The sequence below is a fragment of the Pinus tabuliformis genome, chromosome 6 (genome assembly GCF_031772625.1).
Source record: "Pinus tabuliformis cultivar Carrire ecotype Pingquan chromosome 6, CPIR1, whole genome shotgun sequence".
In the NCBI taxonomy this organism is placed as follows: domain Eukaryota; kingdom Viridiplantae; phylum Streptophyta; class Pinopsida; order Pinales; family Pinaceae; genus Pinus; species Pinus tabuliformis.
Window position 1 is genome coordinate 1,604,223,524 of NC_142292.1, and position 19,412 is coordinate 1,604,242,935.

Here is a 19,412-nt window from a genome sequence, read left to right on the forward strand (position 1 = left end):
CCACTGTTTCTTTCAGGTGATCTGTAAGAATGAAACATGTTTAGAATGAAGCTAAAATGTAGGTGAGTAAAATCAAACTGTATGATTTTCCTGAAGGACCTTGTGATATTTTTGACAGTTTCTTTGTGTCTGTCTTGCAGTTCAATTGGTTCAACTCTGGATTGTACTGTTACCAAAGATGGTTCAACTATGAAAGATTCCGTACATAAATATTATAACTTCTTGCAAGATATTAATGTGTTTTCTACAGCTGCTAATAATCAAAGTAAGTTTCTATATTTGTCTTTGTGTTTTTATACCTATGTTTCCGTTATAGTGTCCAAGGTAGAGGGAACTTGGTCCTTGTCTATGACAAAGTGATACAAGTGATAAATGTTTCAGAGACAGATATCAAAGTTCCCAATGTTAGATTGTTTTGAAATAATTTACATAGTGAATGCAATGGTGGGTACTATAATGCACATCCAACACACTTCGCACAATTTTTCAGGTTGATAGTGCGTATTTTAAGACCACAAGGAATGCTCTAAAACTAATTTGTTTCCATTGCAGTGAAACTACCGCAAAAAATCAGCGAACAAAACTCATCCAATTTACCTCCAAGAGAAGATAATTTGAACAATCTACCAATACAGGGGAGTGACAGGTAATATTTACAGTCTGCCTTTGATACTTATGTATCTTGCAACACTTGCTGTCTCATGATCTCATGTGTTTTGCAACAATTACTGTCTGGTTCCAGGAAAATAAGTGGCAATGCCTCCAGTGCAAATTTTTCTCCTAATGATAAAAACACATTATCATGTGATGGGAAAAATTTGGAGGAAGAAGAGCTCACTGTGGATATTTCCACTAGCTATCTAGATCATGTTATGGAATCGGTAACTCAAATGATGAAGTCAGAGATCAAATTTGATGTTTTGAAAGAGGAGCTCTTGCAAACAAGTAAGGGAGTGCTTCCCAAGGTATTAATGCTCGAAGAATCTGAGCATGACATTAAGTTGGGTAATCAAGTTCTACAATCAGAAAAGGGTCCTCAACTTGATAGCAGACAACCAACTTCTGATGTTATGCCTTCAGATGTTTCACATAGTCTTCAACTCGAACATGCTGAAACACATATGGTAATATCTGATGATCATCCCTCTACAAATGCAATTAAGGGAAAAGGTATGTTTAAATTTTAGTCCTCACATTCCTAAACCTTTGATTCTGCATCTTGTCACATGGCTTGCATCAGCTTTAACGTTTTCTTTCCTTATACATGTAGCTTACCTAAGAGATCACTGTGGGAAGTTGGGAATACACTTCATTTAACAGAGTCATTACTGAGGAATCTAACAATGCTACTCTTTAACAGTACTCTTGTGTAGATCAAATGAAAAATATTTGCAAGATGCAGGGGTTCCAGAGGGAGTATGCAATCAAAAAAGCTTATTTATTCTTCTCATTCTACAAACATTGTGCAGGTGCCAATGTAAAACCAGATCAATTTCAACAGAAGGCAACACAATCTCAATTTCCTTTATTATCTGTGTCTCCGCCATCCAATATTTCAGGAGCAGTTACGTTATTGAGAAAGCATAAAAGCAAATCTCATTCCACTGCATTTGATAGTTATGATCCATGTAATGCGTCCATTCACCAAGAAGCACCGGAGACTTGCAGCCCTTCAATATCCCTTTCTCAGGAAGCATCTGAGACATCACAAAACTTCAAACAAGCAGAATATGCTGGCCAAATATCATTGAGCATCAGTAGTTCTTCTAAGTCACCTATGCATGAAGAGATAAATGAAAAAGAAGACATCATTAATAGTCCGGAAGTGCATTTCAGCAACTCACTGTCTCATATCAAACAACAGGCTATAGATAATCAGGCAAGTCATTGGTCACCGTACATTTTTATGCTCATTATTTTTCTGCATCTCCTTGCTTTGTTTAATATTTATTCCAGCCCTATCCTTCATTCCAGTGGTAATAACCATGGATTTAAGAAATAACTTATATTTGTTTATATGATCAAACTGTAGGATCTTTGGTTCTCGCTGATTTGAAAATATCATATAATGGCTACAAAAGGGGCCTATTGGAATACAAAAACATGATGAATTACTGGAACAGTATACCCTAACCAATTGACTACTTGTAAGAATGACAAGTTAAATAAATATAAGAGTGAAGTGTGGGATACGATGGATTTGTATGACGTGTTGTCCATAGAAGCAGAGCATAGAATGTTTAACAAAAAATTCAATACCTTATAAGGATTTGTTGGAAGGAGGTAAATTACAGATCGTATTCAGACCATATATTCTCGAGAATGCTGAACATTAGCACGTTTTTGATAATGATGCCAAAAACATAATATTTATGAACAACCTGCAAGAGTTTTCAGAAAATATGTTTGATTGGAGAAAGGACAGGATAGAGTATTGAGAAGAATTAAGAGATAACAATATTACCACTAATCCTGTACCCTTAGACAATATTTTTGACAGGCATGACATGTATAAAGAAAAAAAATAAGTGATCAAGGCTGATGATTATATGGAAATTAACATAGGATCCCTTGGTAGCCTAAAGCTTGTAATGATAGGAAATGGTACTATAGGTGAAGAAAGAAGATAGATTCAAAATATAATCAGAGAATATAGAAATATCTTCGCTTCATCATATGATTTAAAGGTCTACAAGGTTGATATAATCCAACATACTATTCCTTTGAAGGAGGATGCCAAACTGTTGAGACAAAAGTTGAGACAGATAAATCCTAAGTTGGAAGCCCTCATTTAGAAAGAATTGCAAAAGATGCTGGAAGCTAAGACTATCATTCTCCCAAGACATTCATCTTTGGTATCCAACCTTGTTGTGGTAAGAAAGTAAAGTGGCGAGATTAGAGTTTGTGTGATTCTAGAATCCTAAAAGTATTGTCAAAAAAGGATAATTATCCATTACCAAACATGGAACATCTGTTAGAAAGGATTACAAGATCAGCAACAATGTCTATGTTGGATGGATTCTTAGGTTATAACCAAGTGTAGGTGAACAAGGATGCTTAACATGAAATGACATTCACCACATCTTGGGGCACATTTGAATGTCTAAGGGTTCCTTTTGGCCTACTCAACATAGGTGCTTTTTTTTCCAGAGAGCCATGGATTATGAATCTAGGAACCTATTACCTCCTGGGAGGTACCCTATGTTCTTTCATGGACAACACCTTTGTAAAACCAATGAGATGCAAGTCCCAAAGCCTATTAGGCCATGTGATGTGTATGTATATAATATATTAGGCCTTTTGATGGTTGGCCATGCCTAGTCTCTTTAGTCACTGTTACTCACAAAAAAGTGGGTAACAAATAGACAACCAGCCAACAACCCTATAATGATCAACCCGTAACATTATGCCACAATTCTCCACCTGTTGCTCTAATCAGATCTCTTCCACCTAGCATTTTTCCTTGAAGGAAGGTGGTCATCTATTGACAGGTACTTTAACCTATAACGAACAAGGTTCGTATACACAGAGGAATGCTTTGATACCAATGTAATGACCAAAAGTCGTATATGCAGCGGAAATCTTTAAAATACTTCAAAGATGTAAATGTCCATTGTAAGACATGTAACTGTATATTGAATATTGTATAAGAATTGATATAAGATATGAGATGATTACAAATGAGAATGAGGGTATGCTTATATACCCTAGGCAGGTGCCCTTTCATGAATGGTCATGTCTCTAAGACATGCCTCTTCATTACTAACTAACTAACCATTAGTTAATTAATTATTATTATATTTATATTTATATTTATTATTTTTATATGAATTATATTCATAACATTGCCTCTCTTTTCAAAAAGCTTTGTCCCCAAAGCTTACTGAGAATATCTTCTCGTCTCTAAACTTTCATCTTCGTCAATACACGATGTGATGTTTTGAGTGATAGACAAAATTTTTGTATTGAGAATGGGTCGAACCATCCCAGATTAATCTTCTTTGGAATCTTACGAACTCTAAAAATTTGTGATGAATAGTTATTGTAGGACCAGATTTTGCAAACTTTAGTGTTCTTGGGAACATAATTTGTCGTTTATGTTCTGAGTGACACTGGTACGTAAATTGATTGGAAAGTTTGCTATTGTGATTCAAATGTCGATAAATAGTTCTTCTGGTTGGACTTTCCCTTATCATGTTAGTGGTTGTTTCTTGATTTCCTTCAGGTGTTGTTGCTATAGAGTTGGCTATTGAATCATCACTTGGAATGCTCATCGTTTGAACTGCAACTTCTGCATGTGTCTTCACTTCAATGGGTTTATCCTCTTCTTGAGTTACGATTTTGACTGGATCGATATTTGTTTTCTTATCTTCAACTTGGCCTGAAAAAACTGGAGACTCTGATACTACTTCTTGAAGTTGTTCTAACTTGTCATTTAGTGATTTCTTGTCACATTTAAGCTTCTTTATTTGCATAAGGCTTGGTTATGATTCCTTATACGTGAAAGTTCGTCATTTTCAGAATCGTTGACTTTGTCCTTAGTATCTTTCTCTTTATCTTTTAAATTTTTTATTTGCTCTAATAATTTTTTATTAAGGGTTTTTAAGCACAATTTTTTATTTTATTTATTCATTTTTATTTTATTTTTTTAATTTTTTGGATAGATTTCTCCTTTAGTTCCTTATCAAAACTTTCCTTTTCTTGTTTTAGTCTTTGTTTTTTAACCTTGGACTTTTTTATCTATGAAAGTAATTTCTCATTGTGGTCCCTTAGACGCCAAATTTCTTCGTTGCTTTTTGTTGATTTTTCATGAAACCGATCTTCGAGATCTTTATATTTCTTCTCTGATGCTTCGTTCTTTTGTTGAAGTTTTTTGATTTCTTCCTTTAATCGTTTTATTTGCATCTGCTCATTGTCTTGATGTTCTTCTGTACTAAATAATCTTCCACACCTTGGACAATGTAAATTGCATTTTTTAAAAATATATGTATATCCAATTTCGTCTAAACAACTTGGACATTTAGTCCAAAATAGTGATTGTTGTGTGGGACTCATCTTGACTACATTATTTTCGAATTAGCCTCCATTTTTCTTGAATTGATAACCTTCCTTGATAATTTAATTTAATTAATTGTTTTTTTATTTAATTTTTTTATTTATTTATAATTTATATATATATGTTGAAGTTTCTAAGTTTACTTAGTTAGAAACCCTCCATGCACTTTATCTGATTTATTCCTACCTACTTGTTATTTTCCTTAACAAGTTATTTATAATGTAAATACTGAAAATAAACACTAGTGCATGCTCAACATATTACAGATCAACAACTAAAAAGAAACAGAAGCAAACACACCATATGACACCATTATTTTTGGACTAATGTCCCCGGAAAAACCCAATGTGGGAAAACCAATGCAACGATCTGAGGGTTTTCTTATTAAGCAATATCAGAGTACAATCTGGGTGCTGAAACTGGCCTACCTAACAGAGATTTCCTTAGCAGTAATACCTCTCTGTTTCTGACAAATCTACTAGCTGAAACCCTGGATAATCTTTCCAGCAGTTACTCAGCACCAATCTGCCCCAGAAATCCCAGCGTCTGCCCAATCTGGACTGTTTCAACCTCTCCTAGCCCAGCGTTGGCCCTGTGTCAACCCCATGAGGCCCTGCGTCAGCTCTCTGAGCCTATGCGTCAGCTACGCTGGCCTCTCTGGTGCTCTGCACAACATTTAGCTGCCTCTGTGTGGCCCTGCGTGAGCACTGGCTGCTTCTGCATCACTCTCTTTCGCTGCTCTGCTGCTCTCCCGGCACTATCTCTGCCTCTCTGTCTCTCTGTACTCAATGCCCCTCAGCTGCTCTCCGATCACTGATTCTATTTCTCTTAGCAAACCTTGCTCTAGAGAATAGAATGACTGATCACTCTGGTGTATTCTCCAAGTGACCCTCAAACCTCCTCTTATACTTTTCCTGTTGACATCTCAACGGCCGAGATTAAGTCCTTAATCAACGGCTAAGATTAGATCTGGCTTGATCCATGTCTTTTGGACCACTCTAACACAAATTCATATTAATACACATTAATATTTTATTTTCCCTAAGTTTAGATTTAGGGACTCTATTAAAAATATTAATTATTTTAATATCTCCTGATTTGTTTAGAATCTGCCCAAACCCTTTCTGGGTATTGGATATCTCATATGCCCCAACCTCTCCACCCAATTTTGTGGCTAGAGCACATTTGATGCTACCCCAAATCAACACTCCCTCTTAGTGAGGACTGTGCTCTAGCAATACTCCTCACTGAGTATTACTTTGATCATCCGATATCATTACTTGTGCTGATGTTAGGCCTTCCTGCCCAACATCCTCTGCACTTCTGCATCTTGTACTGCTGCCCATGGTTCTACCACTGCCACTGCTGCATCAATACGACAACTCCCTTTGCATCCGTGCTGCTGCTAGTCCTTTCTCCCAACACTGCATCTGCATTGCACCTCCTCTCATCATGTTGCATCGTGCTGCCCACTGCTGCACTGCAACTCAGTTACTGAGAAGTAAGTAACTGATCTCCCAACTAACCTCCCTGTTGGGCTAGAGACACCCACTGATGCTGAAGCTTCCTCTGCTGCTAACAAGTGCTCCCTCTCTGACCTCTGCGCTACTGTAACAACTCCCTGCATCTCGTACTTTTTCACACCTCTCTGTGGCTTCCTGCACTGGTGCAACACTCCTATGCCTCTCGCACTGCTGCAGCCTGCTAGCTCTGCGTTGTCTCGGGACTCCTGCATTGTAGCTCTCTCTGTCGCTCCATCCGCATCTGTCTCTACCCACTCAGCCAATCCTGCTACTCCTCGTCAGGGCTCCCGTAGCAAGGTCTAATCCAAGAGGTTTGGTACCTCGAGGATCCTGCCCCTCATCACCTGTAGTCCATCTGACTACAACTCGAAGTCTCCCCACTTTCGCTCAAGTGGCGCGTGAGCACTCATGGCACACAGAACAGACAGGATCCTGGCCTTCCAGATGACAAAGTTTGGACACCTCATCTAGCCTGTTCTGATCCCTCAGCCTATTCATGGCCATCTCTCTGCTCTTCTTGGTTCGACTCTTGCTGAGTCTACTTCCTTGCTGGAAGTTCTCTGTTCAACTCTTGCTGAGTCTACTTCCCGACTGGAAGTTATCTGTTAGACTCCTGCTGAGTCTACTTCCCGTCTGGAAGTTCTCTATTCGACTCCTGTTGAGTCTCTCTACTTCCGGCCTGGAAGTTCTCTTCTGGACTCCCTCTGAGTCTCGATTTCCCTCCTGGAAATCCTCCTGTTGCTGTCGAGATGCCCCTTACTCTGATCGTCTTGTGCAAACGCACCACTGATCCAGGTTCCTCGGTTAGAAACCCTTGGTAGCAACTCCTCTTGGCCTTGCTCTGTCAGGTACTGTTTTGACTACATTACCTCACCAACTCCACTCTGCAATATTCCCACAGCCTTCTAAACCCCAGCAACCTGATGGTGATATCTTGTTAAATTTGGACAACTAGGTCCAAACTCCATGTTCTGATGCTCAGATTAAGAGGCTAATATTTTTGTTGGATTCCTCTTTCTGAGAGGTGTAAAATCCATATAAAAATAGTCTTAATCCGATGAGCAGAACTTATATTTTGAATTTATTATTCTTAATAAATTATATGTGCAAAGGTCAGCCAGTTTTGTAATGTAGGCTCACATGCCCAACAGATGTGTCACACACCCTCATTGATGGATATATATATACAGGAAAAGTTGGAGAGAATTTGATCACAACACAACTCACATCTTCCTCTCTCATCCTAAAAAGTACGAGCTACCTGGAGGACGAATTTCAGCCACACGTGGGAAGGACGAAGAGGATTTTTCTGCTGCTAGGGTTTCTGCTGCTAGGGTTTCGCAGAAGTTTGACCAGCGTTGACTTTGGTCAACGCTTGGTCCAAACAAGCTGAAAACTTGTGGGAGGTTCGATTTTTGAAGGCCATACTACCTGGCACAAAAATCGAGGTCAAAGGGTTGACCGTTTTGCTGCTGCGTTGACTTTTAGCTTGCTGCCCCTGCGTTGACTTTTCAGGACAGCGTTGACTTTTGTAGGACTGACTTGGGTTGACTCATCTACTGGTTGGAGGGTTGTTGTGACACATGCTGGGCTGGCTGACCAAAGGAGACTTTGCTGGTTGAAGCATCCTGTTGACCGCCGAAACAAACACATACATTTTTCTTGTTTCTGATTTGTCTTCTGTAAGATCTGCTTATATGTTCTATCTGCATTTTGCTTATCTTCTTGTATGATTGCTGTGAGAAAAGTGAAATTGCTCTTAGCATAGAACATCTACAAAACTTTACATGGTATCAGAGCTGAGGTGAAGACAAACTCTATCTATAGCAATCATCATCGAAGGAAATGGATTCCTCTAAGCTTGAATTCAGGGAGAATGACAAGCTGACTGGAAGTGATGACTTCCATGCCTGGAAGATGTTATTAGATCTCAAATTAGAAGACCATGATCTCCTAGATCATGTGACAGGGAAGATTCAAGAACCTCCATCAAATGCCTCTGCTGCTGTTAAACACAAGTATAAGAAGGGAGAAATCAGAGCAAAACTGCTGATCAGGGAATCCATAACTAAGAGTCTAGTTGCCTACATATCTGAACTAGGCACATCCAAGGAGATGTATGACAAACTGATACTTATGTTCCGAGTAAACAATGTGAACCAAGTGCTATTCCTCAAGAACAAGTTGAAGAATATGAAGAAGGGCCGAGACGAGTCTATTCAAACTTTCTTTATGAAGTTGATCGAAACCAGGAACAATCTGCTAGCTATTGGGGAGACAATAGCTGATCATGAGATGGTTCTCACCGCACTTGGAGGACTTCCATATGAATGGCAAGTATTCACAACTACCATTCTCAACAATAATACCATCCCTAACTTTGATGAGCTTCTGTCTAGATGTATGCAAGAAGAAACAAGGATGAAGGAATTTGATAATGAAAGAAATGCTGCCTATGTTGCTCATTCCCGAAAGAAGAACTCTGGTGGTTCCAAGGACAAAGGAAGGACTAAGACTCAAAAGAAGAAGGGTAAATGTTTCACTTGCCATAGGACTGGACACTATGCTAGAGAATGCCCCTTCCAGAAGAATTCTCCCGATAGTGACGACAACAACAACAACCGAAGGAATGGGAATCAAAGAAATGACAAATCCAAAGGAAAGAGGAAGGCTCACTTTGAAGGAAACCATCCACCTTCTAAAAGGACCAGAAATACCAGGTATGAGGAGTCTAATGTTGTTGATAAAAGAAATGAGTATATTCTAATATCTGCTCTCTCAGCTGCATCTCCGCCCGACACTATGGATGTCTGGCTAATCGATAGTGGTGCCTCAAGACACATCACCGGATTCAAGGAAGCACTTTCTGACATGGTTGAAAGGGATACTAATCTAGAAATTATCCTTGGGGATAATGCCACTTATCCTGTGAAAGGGACCGGGACTGTGACCCTCCACTTGTCTCAAGGACAAGTCCTCCATCTACAAGATGTACTCTATGTACCCAAATTGAAGAAGAACCTTGTGTCTGTATCTGCCATGGAAGACAAAGGATTCAATGTAACTTTCTCTGTTGGAAAGGTACTCATGTGGAAGAAGAGCTTCAAGGAAGCTATCTCAATTGGTTTTAGAGTTGGTACACTCTACCAGGTTGGAGGGAGTCCGTTGGGAGCTATGACTTGTGATACTATCCGTCAAACCAAACTATGGCACCGAAGATTTGGACACCTTCATTACAAGGCTCTTCCCGAAGCAAGGAAGGTGGTGACAGGGATGCCTGATTTTGGAAATAATCATAAAGGTGTATGTAAGGGCTGTGCTGAAGGAAAACATACAAGGGGACCTTTCCCCTCAAGTGTCACAAAGACATCTGAGATATTGCAACTGGTCCATTCTGATCTTTCCGGTATGTTGCCTGTAACATCCCTGGGGGGATGTTCTTACTATATGACATTTACTGATGACTTCTCTCGCAAAACCTGGATATACTTCTTGAAGAAGAAGGATGAGGCTTTCATGTGGTTCCGTACCTTCAAAGCCTTGGTGGAAAATATGACCGGAAAGAAGATCAAGATTTTGAGGACTGACAATGGCACTGAATATGAGTCAAATGAGTTCAAAGACTTTTGCAGAGAAGCTGGCATTAAGAGGGAGACTACCACTGCATATACTCCTGAGCAGGATGGTGTTGCTGAACGCAAGAATAGGACTATTGTGGAAGCTGCCCGTGCCATGCTATGTGACCAGGGTCTTCCAAAGTTTCTGTGGGGAGAAGCTGCAAATACTGTTGTGTACATTCAAAACCGATGCCCTCATTCCGCTTTGGACTCCAAAACTTCCGAAGAGGTTTTCTCTGGTAAGAAACCTGATGTCTCACATTTTAGAATTTTTGGATGTCCTGTCTATTTTCATGTGCCGAAAGAAAAGAGAAGTAAGCTGGATGCTACTGGGAAGAAAGGAATGTTTGTGGGCTACAGTGAGACTTCTAAGGCATATAGAGTCTATGTACCTGGTCAAAGGGAAGTAGAGATAAGCCATGATGTCAATTTTGACGAAGATGCTTCCCTGAAGAAAGTAGTAGATCTTCCTAGATCTGAAGAAAACCATGAAGAAAGACCTGGAAATCTGGAAGAACCCCAGGATGAGACTATGCCTGATGTTGAAGGGCAAATGGACCCTATTGATCCTTCCCCTTCTCTAGGAAAGAGGCCATCATGGCTCAGGGACACCCTCGAAGATGCTGAGGGACATGCTGCCCCAAGGGGAACATTCCGAGAAAGCAAGAAGCCTTGTAGATACCAAGGGTATCTAGCTGCCATGAGTACTATTATACAATCTGAACCTGGATCTTTTGAAGAAGCCATCAAGCATCAAGTCTGGAAGGATGCTATGCATGAAGAATATGAGGCTATTATGAAGAATGATGTCTGGGATGTGGTCCCGAGACCGAAGGACAAATCTGTTGTCACCGCTAAATGGCTCTACAAGATTAAACATGGATCTGATGGGAGTGCTGAAAAGTTTAAGGCAAGATTTGTTGCCCGTGGCTTCTCTCAAAAGGAAGGAATTGACTATGACGATATATTTGCACCTGTGGCTCGATATACCACCATCCGATCCATCATAGCCCTTGCTGCTACGCAAGGATGGAGTCTTCATCAGATGGATGTCAAGACCGCTTTTCTGCATGGTGCAATAAAGGAAGAGGTGTATGTAGAACAACCTCTGGGATTTGAAGTTCAAGATCGAGACACTTATGTCTGCAGGTTGAAGAAAGCCCTCTATGGGTTAAAGCAAGCACCCAGAGCTTGGTATGAGAGGATGGATAGTTACTTGATGAAGCTGGGCTTCACTCGAAGCAATGTTGATCCCAACCTTTACTTTAAGGTTGAGGAAGGAAAGCCTCTCATTCTAGTGCTGTATGTGGACGACCTCTTCCTGACAGGTGATGACCCTCTCATTCATCAATGTAAGAGGGAGCTTGCTGTTGAGTTCGAGATGAAAGACCTAGGACTGATGCACTATTTCCTAGGCCTGGAGGTCTGGCAGAGACCTGGAGAGATTTTCCTTTCTCAAGGAAAGTATATTGTGAAGCTTCTGGAAAGATTTGGGATGGTGGACTGTAAGTCCGTGTCGACACCAATGGAACTCAACTTTAAGAAGTTGAGTGGCAGCGCTGCAGGGCCTATCTTGGCCAATCCTACTGAGTATCATCAACTCATAGGAGCTTTGATGTTCTTAGTGAACACCCGTCCGGACATATGTTTTGCAGTGAATACTTTGAGTCAACAGATGGTTGAGCCTCATCATTTTCACTGGGTTGGTGCCAAGAATCTTTTGAGATATCTTCGGGGCACGATAAACCATGGGCTGAGATACACTGCCGGGAGTGTGATACTCCGGGGATATACTGATGCCGATTGGGCTGGCAGTGTGGTGGATCGTAAGAGCACATCTGGATGCTGTTTCAATCTTGGTTCTGCTTCGATCTCATGGATGAGCAGGAAGCAGAAGTCGGTGGCTTTGAGCACCGCGGAGGCCGAATACATTGCTGCTAGTATGGCCTGTTGTGAAGCAGTTTGGTTGAGGAAGCTCTTTAGTGAGCTGTTCCAACATGTGCTAGATACCACTGTAATACTCTGTGATAATCAGAGTGGGATTCGTATGACTGAGAATCCTGTGTTCCACGACCGATCCAAGCATATTGATATCAGGTACCACTTTATCCGGGATATGGTACAGCGAGGCGCCGTAAGGCTCGATCATATAGGAACTGATGAGCTGGTCGCGGATATTCTCACTAAGCCCCTGGGGAAGGTCAAGTTCCTAACCTTCCGTGAGAGTCTTGGTGTCGTGGAAAGACCCTATGATGTGGGTCCTGTTGGACGATGAGCTCTGGGAGCTCTGGGGGGCTTTGGGGATAGCTTCTCGGAGCTATAATCACTCATAATGCTTCTGCCCCACTCTTGTGATTATTGAGCTGGTTCGCCACTCATTTAATCTGTGCCCCGTATGCATCCTACCCATTGAGTTCAGGGCTCATGGGAAGTACCTCTCATTTGGCCAATGAGGTGTGGAAAAGCTAGAGACTATTAGCAAAGACTGATGGATGCATCAAAGATTGCCGTACTCTCTATCTAGGATGGCATGGTCCAACCACTTGATCTGGGATCAAGATTTGTGAGGTCTGGGACCTCTGGACTGATTATGTCAGTCGGGGAATGATGTCTTTGTGACTGACCCACTTCTGTTCTGAAATAAAGAAGCCAGCAAAGCAAGTTTCGGCGGGATGACTCACGATGTTAATTGCACTAATAGATGGAGTTCTCCCTAGTTGAGAGGGAGTGTTAAATTTGGACAACTAGGTCCAAACTCCATGTTCTGATGCTCAGATTAAGAGGCTAATATTTTTGTTGGATTCCTCTTTCTGAGAGGTGTAAAATCCATATAAAAATAGTCTTAATCCGATGAGCAGAACTTATATTTTGAATTTATTATTCTTAATAAATTATATGTGCAAAGGTCAGCCAGTTTTGTAATGTAGGCTCACATGCCCAATAGATGTGTCACACACCCTCATTGATGGATATATATATACAGGAAAAGTTGGAGAGAATTTGATCACAACACAACTCACATCTTCCTCTCTCATCCTAAAAAGTACGAGCTACCTGGAGGACGAATTTCAGCCACACGTGGGAAGGACGAAGAGGATTTTTCTGCTGCTAGGGTTTCTGCTGCTAGGGTTTCGCAGAAGTTTGACCAGCGTTGACTTTGGTCAACGCTTGGTCCAAACAAGCTGAAAACTTGTGGGAGGTTCGATTTTTGAAGGCCATACTACCTGGCACAAAAATCGAGGTCAAAGGGTTGACCGTTTTGCTGCTGCGTTGACTTTTAGCTTGCTGCCCCTGCGTTGACTTTTCAGGACAGCGTTGACTTTTGTAGGACTGACTTGGGTTGACTCATCTACTGGTTGGAGGGTTGTTGTGACACATGCTGGGCTGGCTGACCAAAGGAGACTTTGCTGGTTGAAGCATCCTGTTGACCGCCGAAACAAACACATACATTTTTCTTGTTTCTGATTTGTCTTCTGTAAGATCTGCTTATATGTTCTATCTGCATTTTGCTTATCTTCTTGTATGATTGCTGTGAGAAAAGTGAAATTGCTCTTAGCATAGAACATCTACAAAACTTTACATGGTATCAGAGCTGAGGTGAAGACAAACTCTATCTATAGCAATCATCATCGAAGGAAATGGATTCCTCTAAGCTTGAATTCAGGGAGAATGACAAGCTGACTGGAAGTGATGACTTCCATGCCTGGAAGATGTTATTAGATCTCAAATTAGAAGACCATGATCTCCTAGATCATGTGACAGGGAAGATTCAAGAACCTCCATCAAATGCCTCTGCTGCTGTTAAACACAAGTATAAGAAGGGAGAAATCAGAGCAAAACTGCTGATCAGGGAATCCATAACTAAGAGTCTGGTTGCCTACATATCTGAACTAGGCACATCCAAGGAGATGTATGACAAACTGATACTTATGTTCCGAGTAAACAATGTGAACCAAGTGCTATTCCTCAAGAACAAGTTGAAGAATATGAAGAAGGGCCGAGACGAGTCTATTCAAACTTTCTTTATGAAGTTGATCGAAACCAGGAACAATCTGCTAGCTATTGGGGAGACAATAGCTGATCATGAGATGGTTCTCACCGCACTTGGAGGACTTCCATATGAATGGCAAGTATTCACAACTACCATTCTCAACAATAATACCATCCCTAACTTTGATGAGCTTCTGTCTAGATGTATGCAAGAAGAAACAAGGATGAAGGAATTTGATAATGAAAGAAATGCTGCCTATGTTGCTCATTCCCGAAAGAAGAACTCTGGTGGTTCCAAGGACAAAGGAAGGACTAAGACTCAAAAGAAGAAGGGTAAATGTTTCACTTGCCATAGGACTGGACACTATGCTAGAGAATGCCCCTTCCAGAAGAATTCTCCCGATAGTGACGACAACAACAACAACTGAAGGAATGGGAATCAAAGAAATGACAAATCCAAAGGAAAGAGGAAGGCTCACTTTGAAGGAAACCATCCACCTTCTAAAAGGACCAGAAATACCAGGTATGAGGAGTCTAATGTTGTTGATAAAAGAAATGAGTATATTCTAATATCTGCTCTCTCAGCTGCATCTCCGCCCGACACTATGGATGTCTGGCTAATCGATAGTGGTGCCTCAAGACACATCACCGGATTCAAGGAAGCACTTTCTGACATGGTTGAAAGGGATACTAATCTAGAAATTATCCTTGGGGATAATGCCACTTATCCTGTGAAAGGGACCGGGACTGTGACCCTCCACTTGTCTCAAGGACAAGTCCTCCATCTACAAGATGTACTCTATGTACCCAAATTGAAGAAGAACCTTGTGTCTGTATCTGCCATGGAAGACAAAGGATTCAATGTAACTTTCTCTGTTGGAAAGGTACTCATGTGGAAGAAGAGCTTCAAGGAAGCTATCTCAATTGGTTTTAGAGTTGGTACACTCTACCAGGTTGGAGGGAGTCCGTTGGGAGCTATGACTTGTGATACTATCCGTCAAACCAAACTATGGCACCGAAGATTTGGACACCTTCATTACAAGGCTCTTCCCGAAGCAAGGAAGGTGGTGACAGGGATGCCTGATTTTGGAAATAATCATAAAGGTGTATGTAAGGGCTGTGCTGAAGGAAAACATACAAGGGGACCTTTCCCCTCAAGTGTCACAAAGACATCTGAGATATTGCAACTGGTCCATTCTGATCTTTCCGGTATGTTGCCTGTAACATCCCTGGGGGGATGTTCTTACTATATGACATTTACTGATGACTTCTCTCGCAAAACCTGGATATACTTCTTGAAGAAGAAGGATGAGGCTTTCATGTGGTTCCGTACCTTCAAAGCCTTGGTGGAAAATATGACCGGAAAGAAGATCAAGATTTTGAGGACTGACAATGGCACTGAATATGAGTCAAATGAGTTCAAAGACTTTTGCAGAGAAGCTGGCATTAAGAGGGAGACTACCACTGCATATACTCCTGAGCAGGATGGTGTTGCTGAACGCAAGAATAGGACTATTGTGGAAGCTGCCCGTGCCATGCTATGTGACCAGGGTCTTCCAAAGTTTCTGTGGGGAGAAGCTGCAAATACTGCTGTGTACATTCAAAACCGATGCCCTCATTCCGCTTTGGACTCCAAAACTCCCGAAGAGGTTTTCTCTGGTAAGAAACCTGATGTCTCACATTTTAGAATTTTTGGATGTCCTGTCTATTTTCATGTGCCGAAAGAAAAGAGAAGTAAGCTGGATGCTACTGGGAAGAAAGGAATGTTTGTGGGCTACAGTGAGACTTCTAAGGCATATAGAGTCTATGTACCTGGTCAAAGGGAAGTAGAGATAAGCCTTGATGTCACTTTTGACGAAGATGCTTCCCTGAAGAAAGTAGTAGATCTTCCTAGATCTGAAGAAAACCATGAAGAAAGACCTGGAAATCTGGAAGAACCCCAGGATGAGACTATGCCTGATGTTGAAGGGCAAATGGACCCTATTGATCCTTCCCCTTCTCTAGGAAAGAGGCCATCATGGCTCAGGGACACCCTCGAAGATGCTGAGGGACATGCTGCCCCAAGGGGAACATTCCGAGAAAGCAAGAAGCCGTGTAGATACCAAGGGTATCTAGCTGCCATGAGTACTATTATACAATTTGAACCTGGATCTTTTGAAGAAGCCATCAAGCATCAAGTCTGGAAGGATGCTATGCATGAAGAATATGAGGCTATTATGAAGAATGATGTCTGGGATGTGGTCCCGAGACCGAAGGACAAATCTGTTGTCACCGCTAAATGGCTCTACAAGATTAAACATGGATCTGATGGGAGTGCTGAAAAGTTTAAGGCAAGATTTGTTGCCCGTGGCTTCTCTCAAAAGGAAGGAATTGACTATGACGATATATTTGCACCTGTGGCTCGATATACCACCATCCGATCCATCATAGCCCTTGCTGCTACGCAAGGATGGAGTCTTCATCAGATGGATGTCAAGACCGCTTTTCTGCATGGTGCAATAAAGGAAGAGGTGTATGTAGAACAACCTCTGGGATTTGAAGTTCAAGATCGAGACACTTATGTCTGCAGGTTGAAGAAAGCCCTCTATGGGTTAAAGCAAGCACCCAGAGCTTGGTATGAGAGGATGGATAGTTACTTGATGAAGCTGGGCTTCACTCGAAGCAATGTTGATCCCAACCTTTACTTTAAGGTTGAGGAAGGAAAGCCTCTCATTCTAGTGCTGTATGTGGACGACCTCTTCCTGACAGGTGATGACCCTCTCATTCATCAATGTAAGAGGGAGCTTGCTGTTGAGTTCGAGATGAAAGACCTAGGACTGATGCACTATTTCCTAGGCCTGGAGGTCTGGCAGAGACCTGGAGAGATTTTCCTTTCTCAAGGAAAGTATATTGTGAAGCTTCTGGAAAGATTTGGGATGGTGGACTGTAAGTCCGTGTCGACACCAATGGAACTCAACTTTAAGAAGTTGAGTGGCAGCGCTGCAGGGCCTATCTTGGCCAATCCTACTGAGTATCGTCAACTCATAGGAGATTTGATGTTCTTAGTGAACACCCGTCCGGACATATGTTTTGCAGTGAATACTTTGAGTCAACAGATGGTTGAGCCTCATCATTTTCACTGGGTTGGTGCCAAGAATCTTTTGAGATATCTTCGGGGCACGATAAACCATGGGCTGAGATACACTGCCGGGAGTGTGATACTCCGGGGATATACTGATGCCGATTGGGCTGGCAGTGTGGTGGATCGTAAGAGCACATCTGGATGCTGTTTCAATCTTGGTTCTGCTTCGATCTCATGGATGAGCAGGAAGCAGAAGTCGGTGGCTTTGAGCACCGCGGAGGCCGAATACATTGCTGCTAGTATGGCCTGTTGTGAAGCAGTTTGGTTGAGGAAGCTCTTTAGTGAGCTGTTCCAACATGTGCTAGATACCACTGTAATACTCTGTGATAATCAGAGTGGGATTCGTATGACTGAGAATCCTGTGTTCCACGACCGATCCAAGCATATTGATATCAGGTACCACTTTATCCGGGATATGGTACAGCGAGGCGCCGTAAGGCTCGATCATATAGGAACTGATGAGCTGGTCGCGGATATTCTCACTAAGCCCCTGGGGAAGGTCAAGTTCCTAACCTTCCGTGAGAGTCTTGGTGTCGTGGAAAGACCCTATGATGTGGGTCCTGTTGGACGATGAGCTCTGGGAGCTCTGGGGGGCTTTGGGGATAGCTTCTCGGAGCTATAATCACTCATAATGCTTCTGCCCCACTCTTGTGATTATTGAGCTGGTTCGCCACTCATTTAATCTGTGCCCCGTATGCATCCTACCCATTGAGTTCAGGGCTCATGGGAAGTACCTCTCATTTGGCCAATGAGGTGTGGAAAAGCTAGAGACTATTAGCAAAGACTGATGGATGCATCAAAGATTGCCGTACTCTCTATCTAGGATGGCATGGTCCAACCACTTGATCTGGGATCAAGATTTGTGAGGTCTGGGACCTCTGGACTGATTATGTCAGTCGGGGAATGATGTCTTTGTGACTGACCCACTTCTGTTCTGAAATAAAGAAGCCAGCAAAGCAAGTTTCGGCGGGATGACTCACGATGTTAATTGCACTAATAGATGGAGTTCTCCCTAGTTGAGAGGGAGTGTTAAATTTGGACAACTAGGTCCAAACTCCATGTTCTGATGCTCAGATTAAGAGGCTAATATTTTTGTTGGATTCCTCTTTCTGAGAGGTGTAAAATCCATATAAAAATAGTCTTAATCCGATGAGCAGAACTTATATTTTGAATTTATTATTCTTAATAAATTATATGTGCAAAGGTCAGCCAGTTTTGTAATGTAGGCTCACATGCCCAACAGATGTGTCACACACCCTCATTGATGGATATATATATACAGGAAAAGTTGGAGAGAATTTGATCACAACACAACTCACATCTTCCTCTCTCATCCTAAAAAGTACGAGCTACCTGGAGGACGAATTTCAGCCACACGTGGGAAGGACGAAGAGGATTTTTCTGCTGCTAGGGTTTCTGCTGCTAGGGTTTCGCAGAAGTTTGACCAGCGTTGACTTTGGTCAACGCTTGGTCCAAACAAGCTGAAAACTTGTGGGAGGTTCGATTTTTGAAGGCCATACTACCTGGCACAAAAATCGAGGTCAAAGGGTTGACCGTTTTGCTGCTGCGTTGACTTTTAGCTTGCTGCCCCTGCGTTGACTTTTCAGGACAGCGTTGACTTTTGTAGGACTGACTTGGGTTGACTCATCTACTGGTTGGAGGGTTGTTGTGACACATGCTGGGCTGGCTGACCAAAGGAGACTTTGCTGGTTGAAGCATCCTGTTGACCGCCGAAACAAACACATACATTTTTCTTGTTTCTGATTTGTCTTCTGTAAGATCTGCTTATATGTTCTATCTGCATTTTGCTTATCTTCTTGTATGATTGCTGTGAGAAAAGTGAAATTGCTCTTAGCATAGAACATCTACAAAACTTTACATATCTCCTAGGCTCTGCGCAATCCCGACACCAGCAACTCGACCTCCTTAGCCAACTGCGTCAGCCCTCCCAGCTACTGCATGGCTCTGCGAGAGGCTCCCTTTTCTTTCCTTTGCCTCTGCGCTACCTCTTCCCGGCTCACCCTTGATGATGCAGGCACTGCGTCACCCTTTCCTTGTTGCTGCTCTGCTAGAAACAACTTTTGTCACCTCGGGACAGCTGTTTT

At 41.9% G+C, this 19,412-nt stretch overlaps 1 protein-coding gene across 1 annotated transcript in view; it reads left to right on the forward strand.

The window, feature by feature from the left end:
* Positions 1-19,412, forward strand: part of LOC149265009 (uncharacterized) — a 73,713-nt gene that overhangs the window by 32,046 nt on the left and 22,255 nt on the right. The window contains exons 3-6 of the mRNA XM_089401503.1: positions 141-265; positions 553-646; positions 743-1,170; positions 1,470-1,879. Of these exons, the coding sequence (XP_089257629.1) occupies positions 141-265; positions 553-646; positions 743-1,170; positions 1,470-1,879 (1,057 nt within the window). The remainder of the gene's footprint in view (positions 1-140; positions 266-552; positions 647-742; positions 1,171-1,469; positions 1,880-19,412) is intronic.